Source organism: Erinaceus europaeus, chromosome 5 (genome assembly GCF_950295315.1).
Source record: "Erinaceus europaeus chromosome 5, mEriEur2.1, whole genome shotgun sequence".
Taxonomy (NCBI): Eukaryota; Metazoa; Chordata; class Mammalia; order Eulipotyphla; family Erinaceidae; genus Erinaceus; species Erinaceus europaeus.
In genome coordinates this window covers 112,336,038-112,357,404 of record NC_080166.1, presented here as the reverse complement: position 1 = coordinate 112,357,404, position 21,367 = coordinate 112,336,038, and the positions used below count along the sequence as shown (strand labels likewise).

The window sequence follows — 21,367 nt, the reverse complement described above, 5'->3', positions numbered from 1 at the left end:
TTTATATACGGTTCTTCAGCAATTAAAGTTGACATTGACTCAGAACTTATAAAGGACACAGCAGTACCCTAAGAGCTTTGTTTACATTTACCAATTCAGTTAGTCACCACGATAAGGAAGTTTCAATTATCCTCATTTTTTTTTAACAGGCAAAAGCCACCAAGTATTTAGGTACTTTACTCAAAAATCATATACCAATAAAAAATGACAGAACCTGGGTTAAAAGTTAGAATAACAGGCATAATTTTTTTTGTGTGTGTTATTAGCTGAATTTTTTTTTTAATTTTTTATTTAAGAAAGGATTAATGAACAAAAACATAAGGTAGGAGGGGTACAACTCCACACAATTCCCACTACCCAATCTCCATAACCCACCTCCTCCCATGATAGCTTTCCCATTCTCTAGCCCTCTGGGAGCATGGACCCAGGGTCGTTGAGGGTTGCAGAAGGTCAGACTGTGTCCAGAGACTTCACGTGTGGAATGACAACCCTTCAGCTTCATTACCCGGGTGAGACCTTTCCTTTTATAGTACACTCTAATTTCATCTCAGGTAGTTCACTTTCTAACAAAGTCCCATAACCTAGATATACACCAGTTTCTGTGAGAGAGAGCTTATGTTCACACGTATCCATAAACTACTGTAAAATATATACCTGAAAGCAGAAGTACACTAGAGTTTGCAGTGAGTACCTCCCTAACACTTCCTCTCCACTAATCCAAGCTTGGGATCCATGATTGCTCAACAAATTGTTTGGCTTCATATGTTAACTCTCTTTTCAATCACCAGGTTCCAGATGCCACCAGGATGCTGGCCAGGCTTCCCTGGATTGAAGACCCCACCAATGTGTCCTGGAGCTCAGCTTCCCCAGAGACACACCTTACTAGGGAAAGAGAGAGGCAGACTGGGAGTATGGACCGACCAGTCAACGCCCATGTTCAGCGGAGAAGCAATTACAGAAGCCAGACCTTCTACCTTCTGCAACAGGCATAATTTTATTTTTTTAAATTTTTTATTTAAGAAAGGATTAATGAACAAAAACATAAGGTAGGAGGGGTACAACTCCACACAATTCCCACCACCCAATCCCCAGAACCCACCCCCTCCCATGATAGCTTTCCCATTCTCTAGCCCTCTGGGAGCATGGACCCAGGGTCGTTGAGGGTTGCATTTTAAACCACTATTCTTGGCACCACTGAAGCTCTTTGTTACATCAGAACTGTATCTCTGTGTCCATCAAGTTACTACACTCGCTCTGTAACAGAAAATAATTATAGCACTTCTCTCATTGAATATTGTGAAGGTTAAGTGAGTTACTATCTGTAACGCACTGAGAAAAAAATCCTACACATATTAATCACTTCAAAAAATGACTATTACTTAGCTATATTACATGCATTTATATTTCCTTTTCTTTCCTTCCTTCCTTCCTTCCTTCCATCCTCCCTCCCTCCCTCCCTCCCTCCCTCCCTCTCTCTCTTCTTTCTTTCTTCCCTACTTGCTACCAGGATTATTGCTGGGATCAGTGCCTACATGATAAACACACCACTCCCAGAGGTCTTTATTTTTCTTTTCATTTCTCTTCTTCTCTGCTCTTTTCTCTTCTTTTCTTTTTTATAGAGACTGAGAATGAGTTGGGAGGTTGGTGGCAGGGGTTTTATCAAGACATTTACTTAATGGGTTAATCAAGAAAACAATACCCAACAACTGCTTTTTAACACTATACAAAATTCTGCATTAGATTATAGAGAATAAAGAGGCTCCAAAAATGAATGCTTGGGGCCAGATAGTTCATCTTATCATGCACACAGTCTCAGCACCACACAGGAAGTTGTGTTGCTATTAGGGGAAGCTCTAGTGCCAATAATATCTTCCCCTTTTCTCTCTCTTTATCTGAATGAAAAAGGCAACCTTAGAGTAGGAAAATAAAAAAGGTTCTGACTATACATACACACATACATATGAAAAGATGCTTGCATGTGTATATGTTGATAAATATTAAGTAAAACGTTCCAAGATTCAACAAGATAGTTCTTCCACAGTAACTATGTAGAATTCAGAGAATAAAAACCATCTACTATAAAGAAATTAAATGTCTTACCATCCACAGCAAGAGCTCTGTGCAAGAGGTCTTTTGCAGCTCGAACGACAGTGCTTACCACAGAGAGAGCTCTGCTGCAGTTTTTATCTTCTTCGTTGGCTTTACTCAAAAGCTGGGATTGTAAGTCTCCATCAAATTCACTCCTGTAACATGAACAGCATAAGATAATTTCATAGCATAATAACATAAGATAATTTCACATGGTAGGCAAAACATGATCTATCTCTAAGAGCCATATCTAGAGCAAACATTCCCATTTAAAGTTCATTTTAAAGGGGCAGGATTTGAAGAAAATACAGTGGGGTAAGCAATTAAAATTAGTTCAAATAAGATCAAGATCAAGTAGAATTGAGATAAGAGTCTTGAACATGGGCCCCATGCAGAGCAAGGCATGCACCCTATCTGTGAACATCTCTCTGGCCTCATGCATTCAATTTAGATCAGCCATATTTTTTACACTCTATCACACACAGAAGTTTTTGGCCATTATCAAGGTTCCACCACTCAAGTTCAGCTTATTCAGACAGAAAAACACAGAGAGAAAGAGGGGAAGATGTAATAGTACTGAAGCTATTCTAGTGTTGCTGGCGCAGGACTTGAAATGGGGCCTGCACATAACAAAGAAAGTACACTATCCAGATGGAACAGCTTGCTGATTCTAATGTAAAATTTTTTAGAATGATGAAAAGCAATTATTGGATATTACTGACTTCTCTTAAAATCCTTTTTTGTTATAATTTTATTTAAAAAAAAAAAAACCATGGGAAACTAATCAGGGAAAAAAGACAGTAATGTGATGGTTCTAACAGAAACAAAATTGGAGAGTTCATAGAATAAAATTAAGGCAGGTGTAACTGGAATAAAAGGAAAAGAATGAAAGGTAACTGAGTAGGAAAAACAACAAGAGATATCATGTTGGAAAAGGAAGGCATAAGAGGACTTAAAGCAAGGGCAGAATGTGAAAATATTCACATTTTGATGAGATCTCTCTCCTCTACAGCAGAAAATTGAATGTAGCAGGAGAACAGCAAAAGGAGGGAGAACAGCTTTGAGATTACTACATTTATCCAGGTAGAGGTTATAGTAGTTTGGACTACATTATTAATCATTGGGGTGATAAGGACGTAGCTACGAATCACTGGCTAGGTAATTTTAAGGTAGAACTTCCAGAACTTGTTGAAGAACTAGAGAAGAAGTATGAAAGAGTAGTCGAGAATGATTACAGGATTCTTGGCTATAAATGTAGATGGAGAGAAATTAACAGTAACTGATACTACCTAAGATTCTAGTTATAATGTTAAAAGGAAATTCAAACATGGTAAGAAATGCATCCTCAAAATTTAACTCAGAATTATTATCGTGTCTTACTTAAAGAGCAGTATTTTCTTTTAAATACTCTGAGAAATACAGCAATATACAGTCTAAGGTTGTAGAAACTAGGTTGGGCACATACAAAATTAAAGAGCACCAAAATATTCTGGAGTGGGCCAGAAAGACAGATCGCTTAGATAGTGTGCTGCTTTGTCATGTGTGTAACCAAGCTCAAGTCAATCCCCTACCACACTGAAGGAAGCTTCAGTGCTGTACTGTCTCTATGTCTCCCCATCCTTCGTTCTCTCCCTCCCTCTCTCCCTTTTACTCACCCTCTTTTTCTACCTACCTCTCTGTCTCTAGCTAAGGAAAAATTCTATAGACTGGTGAGTAAGATCAAAGCAATACTACTACTTGGGTAGAGTAGATTTAACCACTTTTTTTTTCCAGTGCCAGCACCTTGTACATGCATAACATCAACACTGCGGGCCAACAATTTTTATTTTTTATAATTCACAGAAAAACAGAGAGGCAGAAACAGAGAAGGGGAGACATTCAATGGAGTTTCCTATTGGATGTCATAATAATGCTAACATGCCAGGGCGCAAACCTGAGGTCTCACACATTGAAAACTATCTACTAGTCTGCCTTTTAGTATTTTCCACTGAAAATAAATGAGTAAATCCATGTATTTCTAAAATCTGGATTTTGATTTGAAATTGAAAGCCACAAACTTTTATTAAAATAAGACAGTACATGAGACCAGTATATAAAAATTCCAAACTGTTAAGAGTTTATGATAAAAACTTTTGAGAGCAGTTACCTTTAAAAAAACATCAAATTTATGTATTAAAATGACACCACTGTACATGAATTACAATGAAGATATACTATATAGCTTAACTATCTATTAAGCATTTTTAGGCTTGCTAATAAATTCTACTACTTTAGAACAGTTCCCATAACTCTATATGTATATAAATGTGTGTGTGTGTGTGTGTGTGTGTGTGTGTGTGTGCGCGCATGTGTGTACTTACCTATAGTACAGTATCTGTGGAATTTGTCCTCTAGTTTGGTTTGTGCCATTACTACTCAAGCTGCATGTACTAAATGTGAATATCACACCATCAGGGCACTGAACTGTGGTCATTCCTCCATCTCCATTGGCTGTACGGCTTCCATAGTTCCTCAAGCGCACAGCGTACTTAACATTTTCCTTAGCAGTAAAGATGCATAGCATGGTTATATTAATTAATAATGTATAGAAGTTATACAAATAAAGAACTCTAGCAATAAAATGGGAAAGAAATTTGAATTTTATAGCATATTCATAATCAGTTTGGTTTAGTAATGTTTAACAAATTGAACAGTATAATTCTAAAGCTTATTAATTCAATAAACTCTTAAGTATTTTGTGTGAGTTAAATCAAATTAATAATTAAGATGAGCTCATAAGGAAAGTATCACTATTACCCATGTTTTATGGTTGAGGGGAGGGATCTACGGGACAGAAAATTTAAGTAACTTAACCTAAAGTTACATAGTGATGGAACGAGGATTTAACTATAGGCAGTATGACTCTACCTCCTCCTTTTAGTCACAGCAGAAAGACTATTAGCTGTGGCTATTAGCTGTGGGTTGGTAAAACAGCTTGTCTGGGTAGGGTTCTGCTTTGCCATGCCAATGACCCAAGAAAAGCCCTGGCTCCACCACATCAGATGAAGCTTCATTGCTGTACCTTCCCCTCTTTCACTCTGACTTTGTCCGGATCTCAGAAAGTCAGTCTGAACAGTAATAACAATTAGCTATAATAAAGGTTTGTAAAAGTATAATATACTTTGATGGTTTTAACTTGTAATTTTTTAGGAGTTCTGACAGACTGAATGCATGACAGACTGAATGCACTGATCCCACCTAGTTTTGCATTCAGATATAACAGAAGCACAATAACAGCACCTCCCATGTGGTGCCAGGGTTTAAATCTGGGCCCAAAGCAAGGCATGGCGCCTGCCCTAGCTGATGAGCTTTATCTTAGATTGATGATTTTTAACTTTTAAAATAATTTTAAAAATTGAAAAGAACATTGAGTCACTTATATAGATAGAAGAAGAAACTTTCAATGTGCAACAATGGTAGAATGTTCCATTCTCCGAAGGGAGGTTGGGCAACAAACTCTACCACTCAAGGAAGATGGGTCCTGAAATTAGTACAACCTGGGATTATTCCTAGCCATGACCACAGAATGTGAGCTCAGACCTACAGGGATGCAGAGGTTACACAGGCTCCTGTGCTGAATATGGGCCCCAGTTCAAATAGATGGGGTTTATAGTCAACAATATTTATACACTTTCCCCATATTTGGGAGCTACTCTCTTCCCTGATCCAGCTTTCTAGTTCTTTTTCCAACTATGACACCCTCTCCCCAGAAAATACCTTGGGTCCACCTTCATGTTAGTTGTCAAGACTCAGACAAAAACTAGGAAAGTCATGGGCTGCTTGGAATATACCTAAAATAGACCTACTAGGTTTTTCCAAAATGGAGACCCCAAATCTTCATCTGCAATATTCTTGCCTTTAGATTCAGGACTAGTCAACAATTTGTTCTGCTTATATGTTAACATTTTCAGTCACCAGGTTTCAGATGCTACCGTGATGCCAACCGGACTTCCCTGGGCATAGGAACCCACCAATGTGTTCTGGAGCCCCACCATCCCAGAACTCTGCCCCACTAGGGAAAGACATCAGGCTGGGAGTACGGCTCGATCTACCAACACCCATGTGTTCATCAGGGAAGCAATCAGAGAAGCCAGACCTTCCACTTTCTGCACCCATAGTGATCCTGGGTTCATATTCCCAGAGGGATAAAGAATAGGAAAGCTTTCAAGGAGGCGGGTGGGGATGGGATGGGATAGGGAGTTCTGGTAGTGGGAATTGTGTGGAATTGTACCCCTCTTATCCCATGGTCTTGTCAATATCTCCATTTTATAAATTTAAAAAATTAAAAAGAAAAAAAAAAGAAGAAACTTTCATTCAGAGTCAGAAATAGGCATATTAACATGGAGGAAAATTTATAAGAAAAATCTGTCTATGGGCCAGGTGGTGGTGCACCTGGTTAAGCACACACATTACAGGGCACAAGGACTCAGGTTCTAAACCCTGGTCCCCACCTGCAGCTTCATTCAAAGCTCTCTTTGAGTCCCAGCAACAACAACAGCAAAAATATAAAAATAAAATAAAATAGATAACATAGTATAGTACCAGGAACACAGTAGCTACTCTTCAAATATTTAAAGTATCACAAAAGGGTAGATTTCATTATTTGTAAGTCAAATATAGAATGCATCTTACAGAAGAAACATTGCTAAAATTACCTTTAAGGGAACAACTTTGTCCAGTCTAATCTCAGCTATGTCACTGGGTGAATCATCTGTTGTATAGGTTCCTTTGACAAGTTCCAGAGATGTCCATCTATGAGAATGAGTTGAATCTCCAGCATGTTCACTCTAATTAAAACAAAAAGCTTAAGTTAACATACACTAATTTTTACTATATGAACAATTTTGAATTAAAATTAGTGATATTTTAAGAAGCTTAGGTCCTTTCAATAAAACTAGCCATAAGCAGTTCTCCACACAAAAAATTCTTGATATTTTATTCACTGGTGTTCCAAGGAATCTAATCCAGCTCATATAAAGGCCTTTCCTCATCTGATATTGTAAAATGATTTCTACTTCTTCATAACAAGATTACTGTATCAAATTTTAAAGGCTAACAAAGCAGAAAAATAATTTAATTTTATGAAAATCAAGAATCAACAGATTAGTTGTTATTTATTAGAAAATGATTTACATGCCACCTTTCTCTCCCATTGTAATAAAATTGGATGAAAATTCATATTTTAAATAATTTAAGGGAATATACATCAAGATAAACATATACATCAATCAATAAGTCCATCAATATTATTTTCATTTATATATATTAATTTTATTTTTGGTGAAACTAAGCCTAACACATATAAGCTGTCACCATTCCAGAGGTCACTTTTTCACCCACATAGTGATAATGCAGAGTGATAGAGAAAGAGAGATACCAAAGCACCAAAGGTTCCTGTTGCCTTAGGATCCCCTATGTGGTGTCAGGGTTTGAACCTGGGTCATATGCATGACAATTTAAGCAAATTATCCTTGTATTTCAACCGCCTTCAACACTATATTAAGAATCATTCATTAGCATTCTGTAATAAATTTATTATAAATACTGCCTTTGATTATTGATAAATAACCAAAATAAAACTGTACAAAATTTTAGTCACAGTATTAATAATATAATTGACATATAAGCTAGCTTGCTTCTTCCTTCCCTCCCTTCCTTCCAGCAAGCATCACTCAGCTCTGCTGTTGGTGGCACTGTAGATGGAGCCTAGGAGCTCTCACATACCAGTCCTGTAGGCCACCACTAGACTATCTCTCTGACTCTATAATAAAAATTTACCTGAAAGTGTAAATTGTATCAGGAATGAACAATGCAAGATGGCTACACAAGTAAACACAGAATAGCTTTCTTTGATTTTAATGGATATTGGCCATCTATGATAGTTGTTCTAGCCTCTCAAGGTTTGAACTATCCTACTATGATGATAAATCCTGATAACTAATACATACTACAAGATGAACAATGTAAGAGTAATACTTACATCATCAACCAATACCTCTAATTCATACTCATGAATTCCACCTCCTCCATAGACAGAGAAACCAACAACGACTATTCCAGGTTTGTCTACAGAAAAACAAATTGCATCAGGGGACCCATTTCCAGTGTTCCAACTTCTTCCTTGGCTTGTTTTTGTGAACCTATTAGCACTGGCTTTTACAGAGTGAAGAGAGTTAAGTCCATCAACCTGTTAACAACAGAGAGATTAAAATGAGTTTCTACAAACCCAAAGTATATATATTGAGGAAAAGTTAAATTTGTGTTTGTTAAGCAATCCAAAATCTAACTCATTACCTCAGATCCGAGGGCTGATGCTGTTAATTCACTGACAATACTGGCCAGTAATCCACAAGTGTTAGAAACCAGGTGGGAGGAGAAGAGCTCATTCTCTCTCCTCAGGCTGTTCCTGACAGGGAGCACAACAATAACCAGCATTTTCTCCAGAACTTCACGGAAGCTAGTCATTCCCGAGATGTTCTCTTCACTCTACAATATATGAAAAGAAAGTTTCAAGATATGCTTTATTTTTCCTCCTGTGTGTACACAGTTACAAAATCTTATCTGTCTAGAAGACCTTAAAATACAGGCTTGAGCTTATGTCTATAAGTTAATCTGGTTGGATATGGAATCACTATAATCTACTTTTCACTTAGAAGTTCTTTTCTGGATCTACTCTCTGCATGTCACAAGGTACCATATACTTGCAAAGTATGTTTATTAGTATTCAGTAATTTTTACTTATTCATCTTTAACCTTTTAATAATAATCTATAACAGGAAAATTTTCTGTTTAATATGTTTTTCTTTGAAGTATGTGTCAGTTTTATTTCATCAAAGTAAACTGCATTATATTACATAGATTTCAACTGTGTAGAAATGAAAATCAGTATGTGTTATTTCTTGGGATCTTACATACACCCTCCATACTTCTACTATGGTAACCACTGACTGGTTTTATATCCAAGTCAGTTATTGAGGGGCTAGTTGGTGAAGCAATTGGTAAAGCACACAAATTTCAATGAGCAAGGATCTAGGTTCAAGCCCCAGGTCCCAACCTGCAGAGGAGATACTTCATGTGTGGGTGAAGGAGTGCTATAGATGTCTATCTCCTCCTCTATCACCCCTTCCCTCTCAATCTCTATTTCTTCTATCTAAAATAAAGTTATTGCTTTATTTAATTCACCTGCTTGGTTTATCTTTATACCACACAAACGAAATCATATATTGTAAGTGAATGTACTTTTGAACCAAAGAGGAAAACAAATTAAACTTCATCATTCTCTATGGCTTTCATAATATATATATAATCTTCAACTGAAAAAAATCTCACTTGGAGATAATTTTTTCTCCTCTAAATTTAAACAAAATGTACTTTCCTTTTTCAAAGTTGTAATGTACATATGCTGTTTAGTGGAAAACCACTTGTCTTACTATTAAATCTAAGTTATTTTTTTTTACTAGTGAGCCATATTCTTTTGATATATTAAAATTCAATTATTTCAGTCAACAATGAAAATTTAAAAGTCTTGGGTTTCTTTCTCTTCTTACCCAATTCCTTTTTTTTTTTTTCCTCCTCCAGGGTTATTGCTGGGCTCGGTGCCTGCACCATGAATCCACCGCTCCTGGAGGCCATTTTTTTCCCCCTTTTGTTGCCCTGGTTGTAGCTTCGTTGTGGTTACTATTATTATTGCCCTTGTTGACGCAATTCGTTGTTGGATAGGACAGAGAGAAATGGAGAGAGGAGGGGAAGACAAAGAAGGGGAGAGAAAGATAGACACCTGCAGACCTGCTTCACCGCCTGTGAAGCGACTCCCCTGCAGGTGGGGAGCCGGGGGCTCGAACTGGGATCCTTCCGCTGGTCCCTGCGCTTTGCGCCACATGCGCTTAACCCACTGCGCCACCGCCCGACCCCCCTTACCCAATTCCTACTGAATTAAAATATGCTCTCCAAATATTCCATTGCATATAATATTGAATTGAAAATTTATCCTATAGAAATATGTCAATTTACAGGCCTCAATTAAGATTTGCATTTATCATTTAATTTTTGTGTCAGTACTTATTTGAAACCCCAGTAAATAGGAAATATGTAACTGATGAAAGATTCAAAGAGTCATACTTAGAATGCCTACATAAACCCACAAATCATTTTTAAGTTTACAGTTCCTCAGATTCATTAGCATATGACTTATAAAAGAAAAATAAATGATCTTTTCTGTATTTTCTATAGACATATAATACCTCAAAAGAACTTTCATTCACATTTAAATAAAAGTAAGGCTAAAATGATCCCCTTGCTGGTTTATTCTCTAAACTCCCTCTCATATTATTTTTATTATTTCTTGGTATTATACTAATTCTGTAAATTTTCTTACTGTTCTGTTATTTTTTTTTATTTCTATATGCCACAGAAATTTTCTTATAGTTTTATTTTGATCCAGTGAAGAGAATATTGATATAGTATAATACTTTGGATAACTATTTTATTTTCTATTCCCTCTTAATGCTTCTGAAAATTGATTTGGGGGCTAAGTTGTGGTGCACCCAGAAGTTGATGAGAGCAGCCATGCACAAGGACTCATTCTAGTACCCATTCCTGACCTGCAGGGGGAAAGCTTCACAAGCAGTGAAGTAGTACTATGGCTACCTCTCTTTCTCCTTCTTAATCTCCACCTTCCCATCTATTTCTATCAAATAAATAGTTAAAACATTTAAAAATTTTATTTTCATCATCATGTATATTTAAATTAAGTTGGGGGTGGGGGCAGACAGTGGTGCAACCACTAGAGTGCTCATGTTACAATATGCAAAGTCCCAAGTTCAAGGTCCCAGTCCCAACCTGCAGGAGGAAAGCCTTATGACAGGCAAAACAGTGCTGCAAATGTCTTTCTTCTGCTTCCCTGTCAATATCTGTCTCTATGCAATAAATAGCAAATAAATAAAATATTTAAAAATATATAGTTATAAAACATTTTAAAAATTAATTTTCTTAGCTTACTGATAAACTAAAAAGTCATTAAAGAATGTGTCCTATGATTGTTGCTTTACAATATTTTGATTCATATTTCAAAATGTAAATGAAAATCTTTATAAAATTATGTATTTCCCTAAAATTATACCTTAGCAATCTAAAAAGTTTTATTAAAATATCTTAAGATTGTTCTAATCTCTACAACTTCTTTCCAAATGGCTCACTAAAGCCATAGCATAATTCTCCCAACTTTTCATAGGCTATGGTTCTTTAAAAAATCACCAAATAGGGAGTCGGGCTGTAGCGCAGCGGGTTAAGCGCAGGTGGCGCTAAGCACAAGGACCCACATAAGGATCCTGGTTTAAGCCCTGGCTCCCCACCTGTAGGGGTGTCACTTCACAAGTGGTGAAACAGGTCTGCAGGTGTCTATCTTTCTCTCCCTCTCTCTGTCTTCCCCCTCCCCTCTCCATTTCTCTCTGTCCTATCCAACAACAATGACAACAATAATAACTACAACAATAAAACAAGGGCAACAAAAGGGAATAAATAAAAATAAATATAAAATATATATATATATAAAATCACCATATAAAGATGACTAGTTCATACATAAAGTAATTTCCTCCCTTAATTTTAGTTCTCTCTGTGAAACACTTGATTATTTGCTAAATATACTTCCTGCCATAGAAGAATCAGCATGAAGATGAATGAGCAAATAAAGATACTTTTTTTTTCAGAAGAAGACCTACCTGGCTGAGTTTTTCCATATGTGAGACCAAAAGAGGGAAACGATGTACTAGTGTAGAGTCATTCTCTGTGCTGACTTGTTTAGCAATTGATCGCAGCAGTACTTCTCCATCATACGCAATAGGAAATATAGAAGTCAACTTAACAGAAGTGTGACACAGAGCTGACATAACAGCTGCAAGGAGCCTGCTACTAGACGTTTTGAAGTTTGCTTCTTGAATATCCTTTCAAAAATAAAATATTCACCAATTAAGGAAACATTGTATCAACATAATCCAAGTTCTATATATTATTATAAAAGTTAAATTTAAATCACACCAAAATTTCTAGTACTTTGTATTTTGCCTTCCTACAGGGAAACAATAAGTCAAAACTTTTAACAGCAATTATGCAAATAATGATCCAGTATAATGATGAATAAAAATCAATCTTCTAACCTCCAATAAGTGAATAATACATAAATAATTACATATTCTCAGAATCATCATCTTATCACTATTCACAAGACATTCAGAAATATACCAGTTACTATATATGTGAGGTATTTCCAACAAGTACTGAGACTATTATACTAGTAAATTACTAAAATTTTAATTCCATGCTACTATAAAACTGATGTAGCAAAAACTAACATTTTACTAAAGTCATATTACTAATTTCTTTATATGCACAGTATATTCACAAAAATTAGTACACTTGCAAAAATTTATGACAAATTATTAAAAACTTATCAAAAAAGGCTATCCTAATTCATGAAAGAGCATATACATCAAACACTGTGCTATGAATTCAGGTTGCATGAAAAGTAACATTCTATATATTAAAATAATCTTCACTAAAGTGATTAGCCTGTTTTATAGCAGAAAGCAAAAGAAATCAGATTGGGTGAATTGAATCAATGAATAAATTATGAAGTTGCTCTGGCAATAATCTTAAACCAAGAAAAATCTGAATGGCACAATATATAACACCTTGCTACATAGCACAGGTAAACATGGATGACATAATGTTAAATGAAATAAATTAGACACCAAAAGATAAATACTGCAAAATTCCACTTTTATGAGCTATCTAAAAATAGTAAAATTCATAGATGAGGAGAAAGAAGGTTAGTTATCTGGGGTAGGAAGAAGGGAAATAGCTAACTGGTGCTTAAGAGCTTAGTGTTGGTTATATGAGTTTTGTAAATGCCTCCTTTCTTAAATAAATTAAAAAAATAAAAATGAGTATATTCTAAGAAGCTACTGTCCAACAAGTGTATAAGTCAATGATATCTTAGTGTGCTATTAAAACCTGTTGAGAGTAAGTAAAAGAAATGCCAATAAAAACAAATTTATACTGTAAATAGTTTAAAAGAGTAAAAAGGCAGCATACTTAGATGTCACCGTTGGTATACCTTTCAACTAGGCTAGCATATCCCAATAATGACAGTCAAGGGAAATGAGGGGTGCCAGAAATGACAGCATAATGAGTAGATGTGGTGAGAACAGATATTCCTGCCTTGCTTCTGAACTTTGAGGAACCACAGTTTTAGCTTTAATTATAATGTCCACTCTAGTTTTGTTCTGAAGATAATCTTTATCAGAGTGATTTTTTCTTAATACTGGCTAGCTAAAAACTTTCAGCACTAAATAAGTCTTAATTTTGACAGATATGTCTTCTCTGAGATATCAAAATTTTCCTTCTGTATTCAGTTTAATATTGTGAACTGTTTATCTTAAATATGTAACTAACATTAACATTTCTAAGATAAAGCACAGTTGTTTCATTTTATGTTAGTTGTGATTAAATAACATCATTCAAATCTTTTTGCATCTATTTTGAGTAGTATTAGTAACTACAAATCTAACTTATATAGTAAGTTGTGAAATATCCTTATACTATATTCTACAGTAATCTAGGACTCATTTTCTCAAATAATTGTAAAGAACTTATATTATTTTTTCTTACATATTTAATATGAGTAGACACAGTCCCTGGGTCACACTGATGGGGCCTACAGTTAATGGTATTTATATACTTTCCCACACTTGGGAGCTACTCTCTGCCCTGATTCTTTCCAGTCCTATTCCCAACTCTGACACTATCTTCCCAGACAGTACTTCTATTCCACCTGCATGTTATCTGTGGGATCCAGGCAGAAATTAGTAAAGTCACGGGCTCATTGGAATATAGCTAAAATACATTTCCTAGCTCCTTCCAACATAAAGATGCCAAATTTCATCTGCTATACCTTTAGGTTCATTATTATTACATTGTTCTGCTTCATATCTTTATATCTTAATCTTTTCAGCCACCAAGTTGCAGATGCCAACTGACATCACTAGGCAGATGACCTCACCAATATATCCTGGAACCCCACCTCCCCAGAGCCCTACCCCACCAGGGAAAAATAAAAAAAAAATACACTGGGGGTATGGATCAACATGTCAACTCCCATGTTCAGTGGAGAAGCAATTACAGAAGCAAGACCTCCCACCTTCTGCTCTCCATAAAGATCTCTGGTCCATACTCCCAGAGGGATAAAGAATTGGGAACTGGTGGTGGGAACTATATCTGTCTTATCCCACAATCTTGTTGATCATTATTAAATAACGAATAAAAAATTACTTCCTATGAATTATATTTTCATAATATTTAAATAGGGAATCTTAAAGTAACAATAAATTGAGAAGATTAAGAATGTTATTTTATTATGTTCGGATTTACTAAAATGACTTTTTCTCCTAAAAACACATGAGTCTATCTTTCTACACTTAAAAATTTTTCCTAGGTTTCACTGTTAGCCAGTAAAACCAATGTCTGTATTTGTTTCTTAAGGTGTATATTAAATTCTAAAATTTTCATTCTGATAACCACTGTCATTGCACAATTTTGTAGACTTTACATAAATGGTATAAAGAAAAAAAGGAACACGTACACTGCAACTGCACATTTTAATTCACAAATGCTAGAGAAATCGAGAAGAATGATAGTGTTACATAAATCTCCTAATCCCAACTGATTTACAATTTTTCATGTTTACGTACTTATTATATAGAGAATACCAGAGAGAGAAGAGGATGGCAGAAAGAGAGACAGAGAGAGACACCTGCAATACTCCTTCACCACTGGCAAAGCTTTTCCACTGCAGTTCGACAAGGAGCTTCAACCCAGGTCCTTACACATTGTAACATGTGCTCAACCAGGAGCGACAAAACCCAGCTGATTTTTTTTTTGTTTGTTTGTTTTAGCTTTTCTACTAAATAGTAAGAGTTCTGAACTATTCGTGTAAATTTGTCTATTTCTTCCTTTAGTTCTTTTTTTTTTTCCTTTTGTTACCCTGGTTGTTTTACCACTGTTGTGGTTATTATTATCATTGTTATTGATATCATTGTTGTTGGATAGGACAGTGAGAAATAGTGAGAGGAGAAGAAGGCAGGAAGGGGGAGAGAAAGACAGACACTTGCAGACCTGCTTCACCACCTGTGAAACGACTCCCCTGCAGGTGGGGACCCGGGGCTTGAACCTGGATCCTTCTGCCAGTCCTTGTGCTTTGAGCCATGTGGGCTTAACCCATTGTGCTACCATCCCGACCCCCTTCTTAGTTTAGTTCTATTAGTTTTTTGACTCAGGAATTTAAGATTACATTTATGAAGACATGGATTCCTTATGAATGAATGAACAATGTTTGAAGCAAGTTCATTCAGCTTTTTGAGTGGCTGTTCTTAACTAACTTTCTAGGTAAATTTTATATCTATGAAATGGTAAACAACTTTTTAAACTTTGATAATTAAGTCACATATATCAAACTCATTTCTTAATTTACCTTTCTAAAAGTTATAAAGATTAAAGCAACTGTAATTTGTTTTCTTAGTGTATTAATGTATTATATTTTCAACTAATGCTTAACAAACTTGTTACCTGATCCAAACAATTGAGCAGATCACAAAGGCAAGCCCACTGTAAGGCAGGAGTAGGGTAGAAAGAGTGAAAACAGGCAGTAAAGGTGTTATGACACTCCTGAAGTACAGCTTCTAAGAGACTCAAAGGTTGACTGAGATATCCTTGAGGATCATTATCCAACTTCACCATGCAATGATCAACTCCTTCTGATAAAATTTTTCTTAGCAAAGTTCTGGTTTTTCCAATACATTCTGCTAATTTGCTAGTTTCTTCTACAACTGCTTTTCCTGAGGCTTTATGGGAACAAAAAGATTGTTAATTAAAAAAAAAAAAAGACAATAAGTATGTGTGAAAAATACACTAAAATTTAGGCAATTTCCTATACAGATAAGTACTCATGACCTAGAAATGAAATAATTTTAATATTAAATGCAATCTGAAATTATTTATTTTCAAAATCTAAATGCAACATAACACCAACTTCCTTGAGCATTTAAATCCATGCTAGATAAATATTTCACAGAATTTGTTCAAAATAACACTGTACTAGTACATTTAATTTCAGTCTAACGTAACTTTTTATAATCAGAATAATTAAGTAAAACATTTTTGCTTTATAATAAATACATAAAGGCAGTGGTGGATATTAAGCTCTTAGTTTTCCTATATAACCCTTTCAATGTAAAGTATTTTTACCCTGATGCCATTTAAAAAGTCTAGCATACATACCTGATACTGGGTAAATTTCACAAGTATAGACACGCAATAATCTCAGACAACAGGTACCCACAAAACGCAGTCTCTCTAAATCTAGAAGTGTAGCTGTGAATTGGAATCCTTTTAGTCCTCTAAGTTCTTCAACTCCTAAGACTAAAGTGGTCCAGCTCCAGTGAAGAATACTCAACAATGACTCAAAACATTCCTAATCCAGAATATGAAAAGAAAAACCAATTAGTTCAAATAGAACCATATATTGAATCAAATGGAATGATGACATTTAATTTTAACACTTTATATTCTGTTATTTTTTTGTTGTTCTTTGAGCTTACTGTAGCTGTTTGATTTAAGTTTTAAGAGGTCAAGCAATATTCTTATAATTCATTCAATAAACTATCATGGGGGGTTATATCTAAAGTTTTACAAAAAAGATAAAACAGTTGTATATTTATTGTATTTAAAAGTATATTTAAAATTTTCCCATCACTAACATATAGTTTATCATGTAAAATGAAAAACACTATAATTCCATATTACTTTAAAAAGAAAATTAAACTCTATCAGTCTAGCAAAATGTAAGTAAGCAAAAACAGTACCTCAAAAATGTTAATATAGTGCTGTATTATTATATATCAGTGATATTATCAAACATGTTGTATGCCCATATTAAAATTTATAATGCAAATTCTATCAATTATTATAAGTAAGATAGTAGAGAAAAATCAGTAGTAATGCTAAATAACCCATGTTTTTAAAATTTTTTTTTAATTAAAGAATACATGCTTAGGGTTGTGGACATTCTATGTTTCTAGTTGTTTCATTTTTATTCATGTGCAGTGGGGGCCAGGATCAAAACTGCACCATATCCATGACAAAATAAGAACCCTATCCAAGAGAGCTATCTTATTAGTCCTTTTTCTCTATCTGTCTATTTTAATAAAAGGTCAGAGACAGAGAGATAGAAAGGGAGAGACAGCAAGAAGGGGAGAAACCTGCCGCAATGTTCCACTATTTGTGAAGCTTACCCATTGCAGGTAGACACCAGGGGTTCAAACTGGCTCCTCATATATGGGCAACATGTGTACTCTACCAAGAGAACCAATACCTGGCCTTATATATTATGATGTTTCAAAAAAGGAAATGAAAAAAATTAAATAGAAGGTTAGATAGTCTATTATATACACACTGTAATACACTTATCTATATATAATTGTGTCCTGAGAATGTACATACCTTACTGTAAACACTACTAATGTAAAACAGACTTACCACTGAAACAGTTCTTGCAAATGACCTCTTTAAAATGTGTACAGGTTCACTGGTTTGCTGTTTGCCTTTTGAAGCACTCCCATCACTGGTTGGAAGTCTGAAAGTAGCAGACAGATGAATATGTGTTGAGAAGTCAATCAAAATTATATTTTTAGCATACTCATTTATACATTACTGAAATAAATTATATTTTTAAATAGCTATGCTTGGTTAAAAAACCAATATGGGGTAATTTAGAAACATTTTTCAACATCAAGTAAAATTGTAGCATATGAGCATTTCACCTTTGAAATGCCATCTTGGTCACACTGGGTAACAAGGAATCTCTTACTATGCAGCAAGTGTAATTTATGTTTCCTAGTAATGTTACTATCAGTCTACTATTAAAAAGGTATTCAACAAGTGCACCCAGGAGTAACTCAGAGGCTTTTTCCCTTGAAACAATGACACATTGCCTATAATAAACTGTAACAGGCTTCATTAAAGATGCTTTCTTGAGAAAAGTAACATTTTATGAAAATTTATCATTCTATTTATTGCAATTAATTTACTTATTTCTAGACAGAAAGAGTCAAAGCAATATCACCACAATATTTTACATGTAAGTGGTGCTGAGGATAAAAGCCAGGATATTGAGCAAGCAAGGTAAGCACCATGAAACACCCCCCACACATATCGAAACCCACTATGCAGATTCTAGCTGAACCAAAGTAAAAACCCTGTGGTGGTGGTGGTGGGGGGTGGTGGACATGAGGCTTCCTGGGACAGCGGGGGAGGGGGTAGGGGAGGGGGGAGGGGGGTGAGTGGGACACAATCTTTTGGTGGTGGGAATGGTATTTATGTACACACCAATTAAACTGTAGTCATATAAATCACTATTTAATTAATATGAGAGGGGGGAAATTGATTGTATGTTTAACAAAGGGACTTTTCAAAGTTAACCCAATTACCAAATAATGTGATGATAAGAATAACTTTGAACCCTAAGACAGCAGAACCTTCTTGAACCCTAAGACAGCAGAAACCTCACATTTCCACTATAGAGCCGAAACTTCCCCCAGTCCTGGGACCCTAGGGTAGAGCCCACTTTCCTGTAAGCTTCTCCTAATTCTTATCAAATAATATTGCATCCGCTAATCGCAACCTAATCAATGCAACGAGTGCCACCCCAGCATGCTTCACTTCAGACTGTGTCCAGAAACTTCAGGTGTGAAATGATAACCCTTCAACTTCATCATCTTTCCTTTCATAGTATTCTCTAATTCCATCCCAGGTGGTTCACTTCCTAACAAAGTCCCAAAACCTAGATATAGACCAGGTTCCAGGAGATAGAGAATATATTCACACGTATCTATAAACTACTGCAAAATATATACCTGAAAGCAGAAGTACACAAGAGTTTGCAGTGAGTACCCCCCAACACTTCTTCTCCACTATTCCAACCTTTGGGTCCATGATACTTCAGCAATTTGTTTGGATTTATATGTTCTCTCTCTTTTCAGCCCCCAGGTTCTAGATGTCATGAGGATGCCGGCCAGGCTTCCCTGGACTGAAGACCCCACCAATGCATCCTGGAGCTCCGCATCCCCAGAGACCCACCCTACTAGGGAAAGAGAGAGGCAGACTGGGAGTATGGATCAACCAGTCAATATCCATGTTCAGCGGGGAAGCAATTACAGAAGCCAGACCTTCTACCTTCTGCAACCCACAATGACCCTGGGTCCATGCTTGCAGAGGGATAGAGAATGGGAAAGCTATTGGGGAGGGGATGGGATATGGAGATTGGGTGGTGGGAATTGTGTGGAGTTGTACCCCCCCATCTATGATTTTTGTTAATGTCTCCTTTCTTAAATAAATAATAATAATTTAAAAAAAGAAAACAAGAAACAAGGACAGAAAATACTATTCTAAAAGCATTTTTTTGAAACTTACTATTTAAATAAGAATGACATTTTATGATCAGAGATTCTAGCCATTTGAATTATTTATTTGAAAAACTATCAGTGATCTCCTGGGAAAACTGAATATAGTGTAGGCATATACTTTACTAAATAACTAAATTACAGAAAACTCCCAATATGTGTTTAAAATGTAATATTATCACATGAGAAAGTTAACATTTGATATTTCAATTAAAGATTACATTTTTCAGCAGTAATTTTACAGTTCATTCCACTATAAGGTGTAAAAAAAGCATTAATACTTAAAAAAAACAGTAATGTCTACACTTAAAGTTCCCCTCTAATACCTGGTTTCAATTATTTAAGAGAAATATTAGCCATTTATAACACTCTGAAATTGGTTACAGACAGATTGTCATCAATATGTATAGTCAATAGACATTTAAAAGGTTATTAAAGTATATTATTGGCATGATGCAGAAAATCTGATCATTAGATAAACTTTAAAGTTAATCTTGGTGTGAGAAGTACTTTAAAGCATACAAACTATTACATTGTTTTATTAACTTACAGGCATATTTCTACTAAAATAATTTATTGAAACTTTATTGAGTGGTTTCTAATTATCTCATATATTTCATAGTAATCCTAGCTAGTCATAGCAAATGAGTCTATCATATTAACTATAAATATACCACATACCTATATAGTAACTGAGGTATCTGACCAGCATTAACATCTGTACCATTATTTGATTTCTTTGAACTCTTAAATTGGAAAACAACCCTATAAACAGAAAAAATATATATATTGAAAACAAGATTTATAAAAGAATATGGAAGCTAATATTCATTCTTTGACATGTTGTTAATAAACAAAGGTTCATTCTTCAAGGGAAAAGTAGAAAGGTATTTTTCTGTTTCTGGCTCAAAGCTTTGATGAGTGTATCAGTAAAATACAGAGACTGAACATGATCAGAAACCCTTAGGTAGGTTAAATGTCTTGGTTCTTCTAGCTCACTTCTAACCAGAGCACTAAGCTTTTTTTATAGTTTCAAATCAACTCAACTAGGCACACTGTTAGCTGTAGCTAAAAGGCACTATGAAATCCCAAGACTGAATAGTATATGGTTATCTAACAGTTTGTGATCAAAGTAGTCTCTCCAGCTATAGTATATAGGAGGGATTATTCGGAGATCAGACTTTCCAACCTCTGCACCGCATAATGATCCTGGGTTCATACTCCCAGAGGGATAAAGAAAAGGAAAGCTTTCAAGGGAGTGGATGTGATACAGAGTTCTGGTGGTGGGAACTGTGTGGAATTCTTATAAACAACATTTTTAAAAGGGGGGATTATTGGTTTACAGTGAACAGTACATATAGTTCTTAACTTTCCTACAGCATGCTCTCTCATAAATTACTCTGTTCTGGGGAAAGGACAGTCTGGCAAGGCAGCAGCCACAGGAATGCCAGTGAGAAGCTGGAGAGTTCTTAGATTAAAAAAAAAAATTAAAAATAAATAAATAAATAAATTACTCTGTTCTTTTTTGGACCAGCTTTATAATAAGTTTATTAAAACTATTTAAATATAGTACTCTATTAGCTTCTTGGAGCCAAGAATATAATACAAAGATTAGATTTACAGCTAAGCAACACCAAGTTGTTTGGTGTAAATACATAAACTGTTTTCATATGCACTGCAAAATTTTCCAATATATATATATGAATATATATAGTTACTTGTCACTATCC

General features: G+C 35.3%; 1 protein-coding gene across 12 annotated transcripts in view; it reads right to left on the bottom strand.

Annotated features, from left to right (window-relative positions):
• Positions 1 to 21,367, bottom strand: part of MYCBP2 (MYC binding protein 2) — a 238,289-nt gene that overhangs the window by 105,267 nt on the left and 111,655 nt on the right. For all 12 annotated transcript variants that reach the window (XM_060191609.1, XM_060191610.1, XM_060191613.1 and 9 more), the window contains 10 exons: positions 20,319 to 20,402; positions 17,716 to 17,812; positions 16,459 to 16,651; positions 15,748 to 16,022; positions 11,847 to 12,068; positions 8,422 to 8,613; positions 8,108 to 8,314; positions 6,783 to 6,914; positions 4,449 to 4,627; positions 2,101 to 2,243 (listed from right to left, as the gene is read on the bottom strand). In XM_060191609.1, the coding sequence (XP_060047592.1) occupies positions 2,101 to 2,243; positions 4,449 to 4,627; positions 6,783 to 6,914; positions 8,108 to 8,314; positions 8,422 to 8,613; positions 11,847 to 12,068; positions 15,748 to 16,022; positions 16,459 to 16,651; positions 17,716 to 17,812; positions 20,319 to 20,402 (1,724 nt within the window). The remainder of the gene's footprint in view (positions 1 to 2,100; positions 2,244 to 4,448; positions 4,628 to 6,782; positions 6,915 to 8,107; positions 8,315 to 8,421; positions 8,614 to 11,846; positions 12,069 to 15,747; positions 16,023 to 16,458; positions 16,652 to 17,715; positions 17,813 to 20,318; positions 20,403 to 21,367) is intronic.